General features: G+C 54.2%; 6 protein-coding genes across 7 annotated transcripts; 2 read left to right on the forward strand and 4 right to left on the reverse strand.

Annotated features, from left to right (window-relative positions):
• The first annotated feature begins 118 nt into the window (after positions 1-118).
• On the forward strand, positions 119-3252 carry PV07_05886. 2 transcript variants are annotated; one of them, XM_016392809.1, is made up of 3 exons: positions 119-345; positions 405-507; positions 563-3252. In XM_016392809.1, the coding sequence occupies exons 1-3, from the start codon at positions 182-184 to the stop codon at positions 2876-2878; spliced, it is 2583 nt and encodes an 860-aa protein (XP_016250328.1). In that variant the 5' UTR covers positions 119-181; the 3' UTR covers positions 2879-3252. The 2 variants fall into 2 exon arrangements, with proteins under 2 accessions (XP_016250328.1, XP_016250329.1); XM_016392810.1 differs by having other exon boundaries at positions 119-507.
• Positions 2899-5980, reverse strand: PV07_05887 (uncharacterized protein; the record flags this gene model as incomplete). Its single annotated transcript, XM_016392811.1, has 1 exon — positions 2899-5980. The coding sequence occupies one exon, from the start codon at positions 5978-5980 to the stop codon at positions 3236-3238; it is 2745 nt and encodes a 914-aa protein (XP_016250330.1). The 3' UTR covers positions 2899-3235.
• A 5-nt stretch (positions 5981-5985) lies between these two features.
• PV07_05888 (uncharacterized protein) lies at positions 5986-6228 on the reverse strand (the record flags this gene model as incomplete). Its single annotated transcript, XM_016392812.1, has 1 exon — positions 5986-6228. One exon carries the CDS (start codon positions 6226-6228, stop codon positions 5986-5988), a length of 243 nt encoding a protein of 80 aa, XP_016250331.1.
• An 886-nt stretch (positions 6229-7114) lies between these two features.
• PV07_05889 (uncharacterized protein) lies at positions 7115-9569 on the reverse strand (the record flags this gene model as incomplete). The annotated part of the gene is made up of 2 exons (XM_016392813.1): positions 7115-9391; positions 9444-9569. The coding sequence occupies 2 exons, from the start codon at positions 9567-9569 to the stop codon at positions 7115-7117; spliced, it is 2403 nt and encodes an 800-aa protein (XP_016250332.1).
• Positions 9570-9811: 242 nt separating this feature from the next.
• On the forward strand, positions 9812-11289 carry PV07_05890 (cytochrome c1, heme protein, mitochondrial). Its single transcript, XM_016392814.1, has 4 exons — positions 9812-10015; positions 10097-10251; positions 10305-10367; positions 10420-11289. Exons 1-4 carry the CDS (start codon positions 9941-9943, stop codon positions 11093-11095), a joined length of 969 nt encoding a protein of 322 aa, XP_016250333.1. The 5' UTR covers positions 9812-9940; the 3' UTR covers positions 11096-11289.
• Positions 11255-13096, reverse strand: PV07_05891 (uncharacterized protein). Its single transcript, XM_016392815.1, has 2 exons — positions 12823-13096; positions 11255-12771 (listed from the first exon to the last, which is right to left on the reverse strand). The coding sequence occupies exons 1-2, from the start codon at positions 13045-13047 to the stop codon at positions 11410-11412; spliced, it is 1587 nt and encodes a 528-aa protein (XP_016250334.1). The 5' UTR covers positions 13048-13096; the 3' UTR covers positions 11255-11409.
• Positions 13097-13247: the final 151 nt, after the last annotated feature.

Below are 13247 nucleotides of genomic sequence, written 5' to 3' on the forward strand. Positions count from 1 at the left end.
AAGTTTTTCGGCGTCCAATCGGAGGGTCGGAATTTCCCGGGCGACTCAAAAGCGGGCCGGGGCTTGGCAGGAACAAATCTGCCTCGCAGCCTCGGTCAGCGACTCATCCAATTCTGCCCCGGACCTTGCTCGCTCTTTTCCTCCCCCCTCTCCTCCCCCCTCCCCCCTCGTTGACGGCGTGATGCTGTGGCGCGACCTGAAGGCATGGCAGGTCTTTGGAGCCAATACCAATGTCGGCAAGACCATTGTCTCAACGCTGCTGTGTCGAGCTCTCCAGACCCCTGACCAGCGTGTGTTGTATTTGAAGCCCGTCTCGACCGGACCCCGGGACGAGGAAGATGTAGGGTAAGCTTGATACGGACCATGTCCCGGGAGGTTCCACACAGCCTGACACCCCTCAACAGACACATCGACACCTTTGTGCCGGGGACGTTGTCAAAGAACATATCGCAGTTCTCACGCCCGTTAAGTCCGCATCTGGCGGCTCAATTGGACAAAGACGCATCGGTGCGAGTTCTCGATCACCTGAATACCTGGACCCACGACGGCTGATGACCTCCAGATCCCAAGGACAGACGCCTCGATATTGGCCCGAGTCAAAGCGATTCTGGGGAAGCATGTCGAGACAGGAGGCCGGTATGCTATCGTTGAGACTGCTGGTGGCGTCCTCTCCCCTGGTCCTTCGGGTACAGTCCAAGCGGACCTGTACAGACCATTGAGACTCCCCACAATCCTTGTCGGCGACAGTAAGCTCGGCGGCATCGCGACCACCATTTCAGCCTTCGAATCTTTGCATGTTCGGGGCTTTGATGTCGACTCAATTGTCCTATTCGACGACCCCGAATGGGGAAACTTCGATTACCTCGATAAGTATTTCCAGAACCACGGCATCTCGACCTTTGCCCTGCCCAAACCGCCCGAGAAGCATCAAGACGGCGAAGAAGACAAGCGCGCACTTTCGAGCTACTATGACGGCTGGTCGAACACGGGCGCCGCCCGAAACTTGCTCGACTTGCTCAATCAAAAGCACTTCTCACGCATCTCCAAGCTGACGTCGATGCCTTCCCAGGCGGACGCAGTCATCTGGCATCCGTTCCGCCAGCACGGAATACCCCACAACATCATCGCAATCGATTCGGCATACAACGACCATTTCCAAACCTACAACCAGGAAGCAGACCCGGCGCTCAAGGCGTCCAACCCGACCTCGCCTTCGCGACTCACTCCCCTCGCGGCACAGCCCACCCCCAAATCCCTCCTCACGCCTCTCTTCGATGCATCTGCGTCATGGTGGACACAGGGTCTCGGCCACGGCAATCCAAATGTTGCACTGACAGCAGCCCACGCGGCCGGTCGCTACGGCCACGTCATGTTCGCGCACGCCGTCCACGAACCCGCGCTCGACATATGCTACAACCTACTGTCAACCCTGCAAAACCCGCGACTGAGTCGAGTCTTCTTCACCGACAACGGCAGCACAGGCATGGAGGTCGCGGTGAAAATGGCGCTGCGGGCCTCCAGCCAGCGGTACGGGTGGACCAAGGACGACGACGACGGCAAGAATCCCGTGGCGATTCTGGGCCTGAAGGGCAGCTACCACGGCGACACCATCGGCGTGATGAACTGCTCCGAGCCCAGCGTGTTCAACGAGAAGGTGGATTGGCACCAGCCTTGGGGCCATTGGTTTGACCCACCTTCTGTGCTGATGCGGAATGGCGTCTGGGAACTCACAATGCCGGAAGAGATGCACGCCGCAACTGGGACACAACAGTTTGAATCCCTCAACTCCCTGTTCGACTTTGATAGTCGGACAGAAGACGCAAAACAATACGAATCCCACATCACCACGACCCTTGAACGTCTCGTCCGCGATCAAGGCCGGCGATTTGGCGCCCTGATCCTCGAGCCCATCATCATGGGCGCAGGAGGAATGATCTTTGTCGACCCACTCTTCCAAAGGACGCTCATCAAGACAATTCGGGCCAATCCTCGTCTAATCGCGCCCAGCGACAAATCCGAGCACGGCGCAGCGGATGTCGAAGGTGGTACAGAGTGGTCCGGCCTCCCGATCATTGCGGATGAAGTCTTCACGGGCCTCTACCGCCTCGGCCGCGCCAGCTCGTCATCTTTGCTGTCATCTCCGTCCGACTTCAGTACCGCAGCCTTGCCGTCGACGACCTCTGGATCCCCTCAGCCGGCCCTGCCGCCCTCCATCGCGCCCGACATTTCCGTGCACGCCAAACTCCTCACCGCGGGACTCCTGCCCTTGGCCCTCACCACTGCGAGCGAATCGATTTTCAACACATTCCTCTCGGACTCGAAGACCGATGCCCTTTTGCATGGCCATTCCTACACAGCACATCCCATAGGGTGTATGGTCGCCAACAAGGCCCTGGACGAGTATAGACGGATGGATGTGAGCCGGGAGGGCAGTTGGAGCCAGTTCAAGCGCGCCTGGTCGGCAGAGACACACCCACTGAGGTCTTCACTGGGCAAGAACTTGTCCTCTTCGTCGTCATCGCCACCATCCACCTCTGCCGCCCCCCAGGAACAGACGAACCCCGAGATCTACTCCTTCTTCCCTCCTTCCCTCCTCCAAGAGCTCTCGCGCCATCCCCGCGTGGCCGGTTGTTTCGCGCTGGGCACTGTTCTCGTGTTGAAAATGGCAGCCCCGCAAGGTTCAACTGGAGGTTACACTTCGACTGCCTCTGCGGAGTTACAATCGTGCCTTTTGACATTGTTGGACGAGGACGGCTGTGGGATCCATTCGCGTGTCTTGGGGGATATGATTTACTTCATGACGAGTTTGACTACGACCGCGGAGCAGGTTGAACGTTTGGGAAGGACGCTGCTGAGTGCGTTGAATATGGAGCCCTGAGCGATGCGCTAGTCCAAGCAGCCATAAACTGATGGTAGTGGCGCAAAGGGTGGTCCTTGGGTGAAAGGAACTCAACTCAACGGTACCGCGTCTCCAGAAGCAACACACAATGAGTATCAATAGGGTGCCTTGCAACCAATCTAGCTTCGCCAAACCGTTGAGGACACCAACCCGTGGAAGGTAGGTGCACGGCATCAATTCTCCGTGGAATCCACGAGCCTCTCTTCAACAACAACCGCTCCCGCTCCTTTGCGGACCGTATAGATTTTCATAGACCGCACCGCCATTTGTAGATCATAATCTCACAGACTTGAAGCTTGGCCAGCTGTTCAAGATGCTCCCTCTCTAGTGCCTCAATCAACAGTCTCCCTGGCCGGCCCATTTGACGTGCTTGGCTTCCTGATCCGCTCTCTCTTTGCCCTTTCCCCGGGCACCAGTTCTGATCTCGACAGGCATCTGGTCGTCACAGTCCCAGATCAAGCCGTTCTCTCCTACAAGTCTTCTTCGCACCTGAAGCGGATGAGGCGCGAGGATGCTGTAGAGTTCAGCAAGCCCATTTCTGTAGAAGATCCAAACAGATAGTCCACCTTTTTCGGATTGGACCGCAATATCGTCTACAAGCTGATCGGCAACACGAGCAATGACAGAACCACCAAGCTGTAGTGGCTCGTGGGTAGAGCCATCGTCGTTCTCTGGAGCTTCTTGGACTGCTGAAGCATTGGGCGAGCCGCTATCATCGCGATTCATCAGAGAATCCATGATCAGATCACTTTGCCCAACAACACCAGAATTCTCGTCCCAGACGTCGGTCGAGCTTTTCTGGTCTCGCAGTTGCCCGAAAATGTCAGAGGGAATATTGTAGAGCACGACTTCATCATTATCGTGGACAACCACGAGCCGCAAACCCCATTCGAGGGCTTTGCCAACTGCGTAGCGGCGTGGGGCAGGTGTTCGACCGCCCTCTCCAGGGGGGATGAACTTGATCTTCCGGACAAGTTTTGTTGGACCTCCCAAGGGCGCGTCGCTACCCAAGCAGAGTAGGCCACTCTCCGGATCCGTGAAAATGAGGTGAAATCCGTCGCTCACAGGGACCGCATGGAAGTGATCACAATCAACTGTCCGCAGAACCCCTTGGGCTTCATCGGCTCTTGGGGGGGCGACTGAACCAGACAAGTCGGCTGAGCCGCCGGCGGGAGTAGGAAATGGTAGATTCCCAAAGAAGAGCCTTGTCAAGCTTTGTCGTCGACCAAAGGTTGCTGGGGTAGACCAGTACTTCGACTTGGCTGGCGTACTCTCGCTCCTTACCAGCTGAGTGACAACTGGCCCTGCAGCACTCGAGATCAGTCTGAGCTTCCTTCTCGAGTCCGATCCACTTCGTCGAGGCAGAAAGTAGAGATAGTCGCTCGGCGCAGCGAGAGGAAACCAGCGGTTGAGATGATCCCCAGTAAGTGCGTCGACCCAGTGAAGTTCGATGCCCATCCGACATCCAAATGCAACGCACTTTCGGTTGGGGCAAATCGCCACGCTCCTTGGCTGATCATCCATACTTCCGAGATCAGTGTAAATGGCCGTTGCCCTGGTCTCGATTGGGATTCCCAAACGTTCTTGGACTTGGTCGGAGTTATCTATTTCATACAAAACCTCAATCTCTTCCGGGCTCTCCGAGCTACGCATCTGCTCGTCCAAAAAGCGTGAAGGACTCGGTAGAGCACCAGGAGGGGATGTATAGTTACCCGGCGTCGTTGACCCAAGGTTCAAATCAGACATTCCGCCAGCATGCGTTTCATGTGGATTGATGGGGAGGTTGACACTGGCGAGCGTGGAAGGCCGGTGGTCGGCTGAGCTATGGATGTCTTTTTGCATGCTCAAGCTCATCGTCTCGCCGGAGTTGTTGCGATACCTTGTCTGGATGTGAGTGCCTTTTAAATCCCACAGCATCCCGATGCGGCCAGCAAGGAGAGCGGCAACTGAGTATCGTTCCGAACTAGTATCCATGCTGACCTTCAAGACATCAATCCCCGTGGCTAGCCTGACCACTGGAGCAAGCGGCTGCTCTGAATCGCACAAGCTGTAGACGGATATGTCACCACCAGAGACCACGAGGACAAATCTGCCACATGCGGATACTGTAAACCTGGGCTTTGTTGGTAAAGCGCGTGAGATGATGATCTTTGAGAAATCGACTTCTTCAATGATTGAAAGTCTAGGCTGCAGACTGGTATCAATGGGGAGGAAAGAGCCTCGCCAGTCGGGTGCTAGTCGACTTTCTGTAGCCAATCTTTTGGAACACAGCCACTCTTTATCAATGATATTTTCGGCGTCGGCCTGTACTGGACCAAAATAGTTGTCCCAGCTTCGTCTCTTCGCAGCGATGTACCCACGCATCCGTTCAAGATCTGTGGCCAGCGCAGCCTGACATCCACTGGCTCTGAGCATAGGTTCTAAGACCTTGCGGTCCAAGCTAGCTAAGAACCAGGCTTTGCACGTGTGGCGGGCTGCATCAAAGTCACAGGGTGCCAAATAGGAGAAGACTTCTTTCAGTATTTCTCTCGGAACAAGGTACGCCCCAGGAAAGCTGGGTTGAGGCAAGTTTGCATTCCATTGGCGGCATACTAGTCGCATAGCCTTGTAATCATCAAACGCCACATACTGGAGCACAGTATCGACAACTCGCTGCGGATAGAAAAGGTCCAGATTTGCTCCGGCAAGGCTGGCCCGTCTAGATATTCCAGACACCGACGGCTGACGGGTAAGGGCGGTCGAGAATGAGTCCATGTCACTGTCTGCAGCATCCTCGTCGTCATTGTATCTGGTGTTGTAATAGTGCAATCTTGCCAGCGTGTCTCGATGGCCAGCAAAGGCATTGGGCCGGAGGTATGCTGTGGCTTCAGAAGAGGCGGAAGTCTTTCTGGACGAGGGTTCTTCAGGGGAGAACGGGTTCACAAAAGAAGCACAGTCTCTTTCTCTCCAGCTCAGGTGGTCGTCAGACAAGAAATGCACCACTGATGGCCGAGGTTGTTGTTCCCTGAAACCAACGACAGTGGAAGTCCGACTGATTGCGGTGGGAGTATGATCATCCGGCCCATCACATGTGCCGTCCATTGTGCTCAGAGCGCTGGGTCCATGTCGGCCAGCCCCATGACCAGCTGATTCCCACTCTTTCCCAGTTGAGGCTGCGGTGGGTTGTAGAAGATCAAGGCCCAGAATGGTGGGGACTGCCAAAGGGCGGAGATCAGAGGACTGCGTTGTGAGCGCAGCGGCGAAAGAATCAGCAGGGTAAGGTTGTCTCGGATATGACTCTCGGACAGAATCTGCATAATGATCGATGAGCGGGCAATTGATAAGGGCATATTTGAGGGGATTTCCAGCGATAGAAACGACAGCGACCTGTTCTCGATCCTGGCGTTTGGCTGGGCGGCAGTGATATTCCGAGACCGATGGACGTTTTGAATCCGGATGAGGTGTACTGGACAAATCAGTGCCACGGAGTCCAAATCCTGAGCTGTGCCTTGGACAATCTGCAAGGTGGGCTAGCCCCAGACCTGCTCTTTCCTGGCATCGACTCGTTGTCTCTGCTCGACATCCGGGTTTGAAGTCTTTCAGGGAGAGTGAAGGTCGGTAATCGGGTCGGAAGTTGTGACTGACAGAGCAGAACATCCTGAGATCTCGGTCGTGGACAGATGCAATTCCTCGCGACACGAGGATCTCAAAAGCCAGGGTGGCAACAGCTAAATTGGTTACAAGTAGTGATAATGAGAATGTGAGAGGGCAAAGGAAGAAAATGTAAGCGTCGGGGTAAAGATAGGTATGGAGATAGGAACAAAGGGATATCGCTGTGGAGGGCCAGGAGGAACCAGAATTGAGGCGGTGATTTGCACAGCAATCGAGCCGCACCTGCAGGCCGACTGACTGACGTGGCCCAGGCGACACAATTGAATCTGTCTGGACTTGAGCGGCCTCCCAAATGACCGTCAGTTGCGCCTGCTCGATAGAGAGGAGAAAGTGCAACCCTCCAAGTTGGATGTCGTGACGGAAAGGACCATTCTCGCGACCGGCTAGTCCGGCCAATATTTCGTGTGATTGTCTTGTTTGTTGAGTGATTAGATTAGAGTCAGGAGTATGAACATGATCTGGGTGACAACTGTGTACATGGGTATCTTTGGGAAGACGACAAAATTCAATCACTTCGCTTGCTATGCTCCAACGAAAGTCCGAAAGGAGTACAATCCCCCACCCTCAGTCATTCTGACGGCGTCCATGTCCGGGTTTTCTTATCCACAGAGTCTCCAAAGGCTGGACGAGATTCGGGTTGATATAGCGAAGACCAGATTCCGGGTCCGTATCGACAGCTCGCCCATACTCAGTGTCTCGATCCCAAGCCGACTCTGGCGGCGTGGGCAGCTGAGGGGTGCCTGGGCGGTCAATGCTTCGAAGCGCGATGAATCGCATCAGAGGAACGTATGTGCGTTGGAAATATACGGTAAACCAAATGGTGGCAGCCAACAGAGGGGCCAAGAACAACGAGGCCGTCAGAGCGCCCCGAAGCGCTAGAATGCCCGTCATGGCAACCTGAAAGAGAATCAACCCGGTAATGACCCGGTTGCAGATCATCGGCCAAGCTCGACCGGTGGAATGTTGGCGGTGTTCCATAGCGTAGAGCAGTTGATATTTGTAGATGAAGCCACCAATCAGGAAGTACACCAATCCGAATAAAGTGATCATCCACGAGGCAGGAAGGACGCTATACACAATACAAATGATGAATATAAGCATGGTCTGCGGCAAGTAGAAGCCATAACTGAAGATCGGCGGCTGAGACAACTCTGCATAATCCCGGGGTGTCTTTGCGCTGATGAGGTAGAACGGGTACAACGCCACCGACCCGAATTCGAGTAGCCTGAATGGCAGAAGACCTAGGCCTTGGAGGACAATCAGATTGACATAGAACGGCGAAAGTTGTTCAAGAGCTTTGGCGACCGCATAAGCGATTCCTGCCGTATCTCGCAGGATGTCTCGCAGGTCCTGCCAGAAGTCGTAAAACGTAGTAGCTGAACCCCAGATTGTGAAGACGATAAAGAGGTTGAAGAAGATAAAGAAGAAGTTCTTGGATATGACCGACATCTCAACATCGCCTTGAGAGGTCATGCCCTGCTGATTGGCAAGCCAGTCGTACAGGTAGGGCACTGCCAGCGCCAACACGGAGAATAACAGGGTCGGCAGACCTGTCTGCACCAGCGAGCGGATGATCTCATGGTCCTCGAGAGCTGCAGCAAGGCCAGGTAGCACCTTATCAATGACCTCGATACTGAGCAGACCTGCTAGGGGAGCAACCAGAGCAGCCCACAGAATGGTCAGGAAGCCGATGAATACCATTATCGTCCATGACCGTACCATGCGATGATTCCTCGAAAGGTACGTGTTCTTCCAGACGACGTCGGCCGGTGGCGGCGCTAAGCTAGCAAGGAGCTGTCCGGGTTTTGGGTCGAGAATTGCCTGTACAGCCATTTGACATGCGGCAGTTGATTCCATGGTGACAAAGGCCAGAGGCGTCGGATTGAATTCGGAGTTTCTCAGGGCATGTATTTTCTCATCCATAACCCGCAGCTTCTCCTCGTAGTAATTGATTGCGTCAATCTTCTTGCTGTAGATTTTGAGTGGTCCATATCGAAGGCTGACCGTTGGCCGTTTTCTGCCCACGGGCGTGGCGTGAGCTTGTTCCATCTCCGACCGTGAAAGCAGGGCCCCGCTCTCATCATCGCTGTCGAGAAGAGCAGGCTCTGCGTGAGATCGGCGAGAATGACGCAGCGAGTGGCTATGACCCAGATACGTTGCCCATGACTGTTCGAGTTTCCGCAAGCACGCCATGCGCCCCGACATGAGTTCGTCCAAATTGCGCCAGTTTCGACATAGCATCACGCTATCCACTTTCCCAATCTGCAGGTCCTCAATGAAGTTCTTGATTGCCTCTTCCGACCTCATTTCCTTTGGTATGCCCGACAAGCGCAGCGTTCTGTCGGTAATGGTGGACTGAGTCCCGAGATAAGCTTGTCTGATCCGAATGATAGTCGAGGTCTCGACAATCAAGAGAGCGATGGCCACACCAGTGAAAAAGTAGGCAAATACGACATACATCCATAGATAGCTGTCGTCCTTCTCTATCTTGGGCTTCTTGGGTCTCTTCTCATCGTCGGCAAACGGAAACGTAGGCTCGAGGAATGGCGCCGTGCCATTAATAGGTGGGTAAGGTAGTTCGCCAGTGTACCTGTAATTGACGGGCAGGATAATGGTGAGGGAGAAGAACAAGGTGATGGAGAGAAACTTGATGGCATATCGGAAGAAGGACAGAAAGGCGTAGGCGTCGAGTCCGGCGGAGGCTAGGACCTCTGCGTCCGAAATCCTCAGCAGCACTGGGATCCATCCGAACAGTGACTTGGGTAGGTCCGGTAATCGCGAGGCTGCGCCGGAGTGTTTCTTGCGCGCATGATACAGGCTAGTCCACTTGGGCCGAAGGACCTGTAAATAGTTAGCATCCAGAAAAGAGCACCAGAGAAGAGGGCGCACGTACGCAGAAGGAAAGGAACGCGGCAAGTCCGAAGACGACGGAAATGATGACCTGGGTGTTGAAGTCGCGCTGGTTCGTACTCTTGAACTGGTCATTCCAAGATGGATTTTTGTCTTCAGGCATCGACATCACGCCCTGCAGCAATCGGTGCCGCAAGGACGAGAGAAATTGTCGGTTTGCAGTGCAAACCAGAGTCGTCTTCATAGTCAGTCGAAGAGCAAACAGAGTGACGAACTTCGACATCGCTGGCAGATCACGTGGCCATCACGGGTGCTGCCGCTTCCAGCCAGGATTTGAAGATCGAGAGCCAGCCAATCATAGAGAGCCTAATGAACCCCGGGAAAATGTAGCTTCAAGCTTCGACTTTGGACATCCTCTCCTCCTCTACGACCTGTGCCAAGTCACTCTTTTTCTCTTCCACCCTCCACGACTCGCCCTCCTCGCTACGTCTTCGCACGGCTAGTCCACCATCTGTCGAGAGCATAAGGCTTCTGGACACGATGTTGGCCACGTCGGCCGTCCGCGGTGCCCCATTGAGGGTCGCTGCCAGAACCATTGTCCGCAAGACCACAACTGTCAGTCCACCTTTCTTTTGCACGTCCTGCGGCGGCGCGTGGATGTGCTTCAATGGGATCTGTGACTGACGTTGCATTTAGCGTGCCGCATCTTCGAGCGCCTCCGAAGCCGCCTCCTCTCCCTTTTACCTTACACTGGGCGCTTCTGCAGCGACGGCAGCTACAGTAGGCTCGATTGCCTGGTACTACCATTTGTTCGGTCAAGATGTCTATGCCATGACTCCCGCGGAAGAGGGGTAAGCTTCAAGAAGGCGATGGAGAGCTACAGGCAACTGACGAGACGCTTAAGTTTACACCCAACCCAGTACCCGTGGGAGCACACAAAATGGACAAAAACATTCGACCACGCTGCGTAAGAGCTATCAAAATAACGGTGTCGAGCACATCGAGTTGACATTTGACAGTCTCCGAAGAGGGTTTCAAGTCTACCGTGAAGTCTGCGCCGCCTGCCACTCTCTCAAGCGAATTCCATACCGGTCACTGGTCGGCACAATGATGACTGTCGACGAAGCCAAGGCCATGGCCGAAGAAAACGAGTACGACACCGAGCCGAATGACGAGGGAGAAATTGAGAAACGACCCGGCAAGCTATCCGACTACATCCCGTCCCCATACAAGAATGACGAAGCCGCTCGTGCCGCCAACAATGGTGCCCTTCCTCCGGATCTATCGCTCATGGTCAAGGCCCGTCACGGCGGCTGCAATTATATCTTCAGTTTACTGACCGGGTACCCGGAGGAACCACCCGCGGGTGCGAGCGTCCAGTCTGGTCTCAACTTCAACCCATATTTCCCCGGCACCGGTATCGCGATGGCACGTGTTCTTTACGACGGACTGGTTGAATATGAGGACGGCACGCCCGCCACCAGCTCGCAAATGGCTAAAGATGTGGTTGAGTTCTTGAACTGGACTGCAGAGCCGGAAATGGATGACCGCAAGAAGATGGGTTTCAAGGTCCTGATCATTGGCACCGCCCTATTGGCCCTGAGTGGTTGGATCAAGCGATACAAGTGGGCACCCATCAAGACGAGGAAGATTGTTTACAACCCTCCTGGCCAGAAACCCGGTTTTAGAATGTAAGAGGTGAAGAGGGATAGATCCGAGGTGGCGGAAGAAGATGGTACGGTTTCTTGTCGTCTGGGAAAAAGCTGATGGCCACCACAGGCGGATGGGTGGTAAAGGCGATGGTTGCTTGTAACAATCCAGAATCATACAGAATTCACAGAATTAAAAAAACTGCACATATTTCATTGAAATCCAATATTTTTCTTGACCATTTTGATCGTGGGGTATCAGTCCTCAGTCATCATCACGTCTAATCTATGCGCCTCGCGATTAAATTTACCACAAAATCCCACCACCGTTCTGAAAGACATGTCAATCCTGGACAGAACTCAGTGCTTCCACAGCTTGACAAGCTTGTCTTTCCCACCACTGGCCACACAGGCCCCATCCACCGACCAATCCAAAGCAAATACCTCGTCTTTATGTCCAGGGAGATCCATCTTCAACTTCCCCGTCCTTACGTCCCACACTTTGACAGTGGTATCTTTACTCGAACTTGCCAACAACCTGCTGTCACTTGACCATGCGCACATATACACAGCACCCACGTGACCTCGCAAGGTGCAGACGAATTTCCCGTCTCGACTGTTCCACAATTTGACGCTGTTGTCGAAGCTTGCCGAGGCAATGTAGTGGCCATCAGGGGAGAAAGAGACATGAAGAACTTGTTTCTGGTGGCCTAGCAAGCGCGCAACAGGCTTGGGGGTGGCCTTCGAATCCGGGTCAAAAGAAGACGGTTCCCAGAGGAAGATGGTGTTGTCGTCTGATGCCGAAATGAGTCTTTCCACCAACTTTCCTTCCTGACGCGCTGCTTCTTCGAATCGATCCTTTGCCTTGGCAATTTTTTCTTCAGTTGATGACGGGTGCTTACCCGTGTGGTCGTGGTAAGATGTCCGGAGAGCAAAGTCCGTGGAGAGTGAGAGGTGGTTAACCCAGTGGGTGTGCGAGGATAATGTGTGTAAACAATTCCACGTTCGCGAATTCCATATTTTGATCGTTTTATCTTGGGAGGCGGTGAACACTCGATGAAGCCCGCCCCAACGCACACAAGTCACAGATCCCTTGTGCCCGGAAAGGGTTTGCTCGATGCGGCGCAGCGGGATGTCCCAGATTCTGACTGTGCCATCTTTTGAGGCTGATGCCAATCGAGGTTTGCCTGGTACCTGATTGTGGTATGGTTCCCATGAGAGGCTGGTGATCCATTTCGTGTGCGCCTTCAGCGGGCCGCCCAGAGCAGCTCCTGTCTTCGGGTCCCACAGCCGCACAGTATTGTCCATGCTCCCCGTGGCAAGGATTTTGCCGTCTGGAGACCACGAAACCGCAAGCACCCAGCTCGTATGTCCTTTTAAGGTATGCAATGGTGTCCCGGTGTCGCAGTCCCATATTCGTGCAGTATTATCCCCACTACCCGTGGCCATCCTAGAAGATGTCTCCGGTGAGAATGCAGTTGCCAGGATGGCTTCGCCGTGCCCTGCTATTGATGCGGAACATCTTGAAACAGCGCGGACGCGGAATACAGCCTGAGGAGTGAACTGGAGGATGATATTGTCTTCGGTGGTCTTGAAGCCAGGTTTGAGGATGGAGTTGTACACGTCAGTTTGCACATCGACAATGGCATTCGGAACTTCTTGGGTAGTCGGGATTCGATCGTTCTGAAAGAAAAAGCGGTAGGGCAGTCGCTCGGCGGGATCCTGAAAACGAAGTTTAGAGGGACACTCGCTTATTCACGCAGATTTACATACATTGCCTTGAATCGTATTCAGCAGAGTCTCGAGGTTTTTAACAGTGGCATCTTTCACAGGAACTGCAACCACAGGTCCCGTTGACTTTCCTGTGCTCTGGTCGACGAATTGCACTCTCACACTGCCCAAGTCGTCTGGTATTTTTGTTTCTTCCAGTGCCCTTTCTGCCCTCTCTTCTGCAGCGATCTTCTGTCGCTTGCTAGGAGGCGGCGCTATGGTGGCCATTCTGGCTCTCTGCTGGAAGGTAAGGCCTGGCTTGTTGGGCTGGCTCAAGGCTCGGGCTCTTCAAAAAATTGTTGCAGGCGCAGAAGTGGGCTTCAGCCTCGTGAGGGGGAAGACACGGCAAACCTTCCTCTCTCGTTCGACCATCCGACTCTCAACTTCAGCCTTCTCCCCCATGCTTCACGGAGACCCGGAGCCCGCAA

Source organism: Cladophialophora immunda, assembly GCF_000835495.1.
Source record: "Cladophialophora immunda strain CBS 83496 unplaced genomic scaffold supercont1.3, whole genome shotgun sequence".
In the NCBI taxonomy this organism is placed as follows: Eukaryota; Fungi; Ascomycota; class Eurotiomycetes; order Chaetothyriales; family Herpotrichiellaceae; genus Cladophialophora; species Cladophialophora immunda.

What these genes read in the sequence shown, in the direction of transcription:
- PV07_05886 (XM_016392809.1), top strand. Translation starts at nt 182, where the DNA reads ATGCTGTGGCGCGACCTGAAGGCATGGCAGGTCTTTGGAGCCAATACC. An exon ending in CGGGACGAGGAAGATGTAGG is followed by an intron (nt 346 to 404) that starts GTAAGCTTGATA and finishes ACCCCTCAACAG; the next exon opens with ACACATCGACACCTTTGTGC. An exon ending in AATTGGACAAAGACGCATCG is followed by an intron (nt 508 to 562) that starts GTGCGAGTTCTC and finishes GATGACCTCCAG; the next exon opens with ATCCCAAGGACAGACGCCTC.
- PV07_05890 (XM_016392814.1), top strand. Translation starts at nt 9,941, where the DNA reads ATGTTGGCCACGTCGGCCGTCCGCGGTGCCCCATTGAGGGTCGCTGCC. An exon ending in TTGTCCGCAAGACCACAACT is followed by an intron (nt 10,016 to 10,096) that starts GTCAGTCCACCT and finishes CGTTGCATTTAG; the next exon opens with CGTGCCGCATCTTCGAGCGC. An exon ending in AAAACATTCGACCACGCTGC is followed by an intron (nt 10,368 to 10,419) that starts GTAAGAGCTATC and finishes GACATTTGACAG; the next exon opens with TCTCCGAAGAGGGTTTCAAG.
- PV07_05891 (XM_016392815.1), bottom strand. Translation starts at nt 13,047, where the DNA reads ATGGCCACCATAGCGCCGCCTCCTAGCAAGCGACAGAAGATCGCTGCA. An exon ending in TGAATACGATTCAAGGCAAT is followed by an intron (nt 12,772 to 12,822) that starts GTATGTAAATCT and finishes CTTCGTTTTCAG; the next exon opens with GATCCCGCCGAGCGACTGCC.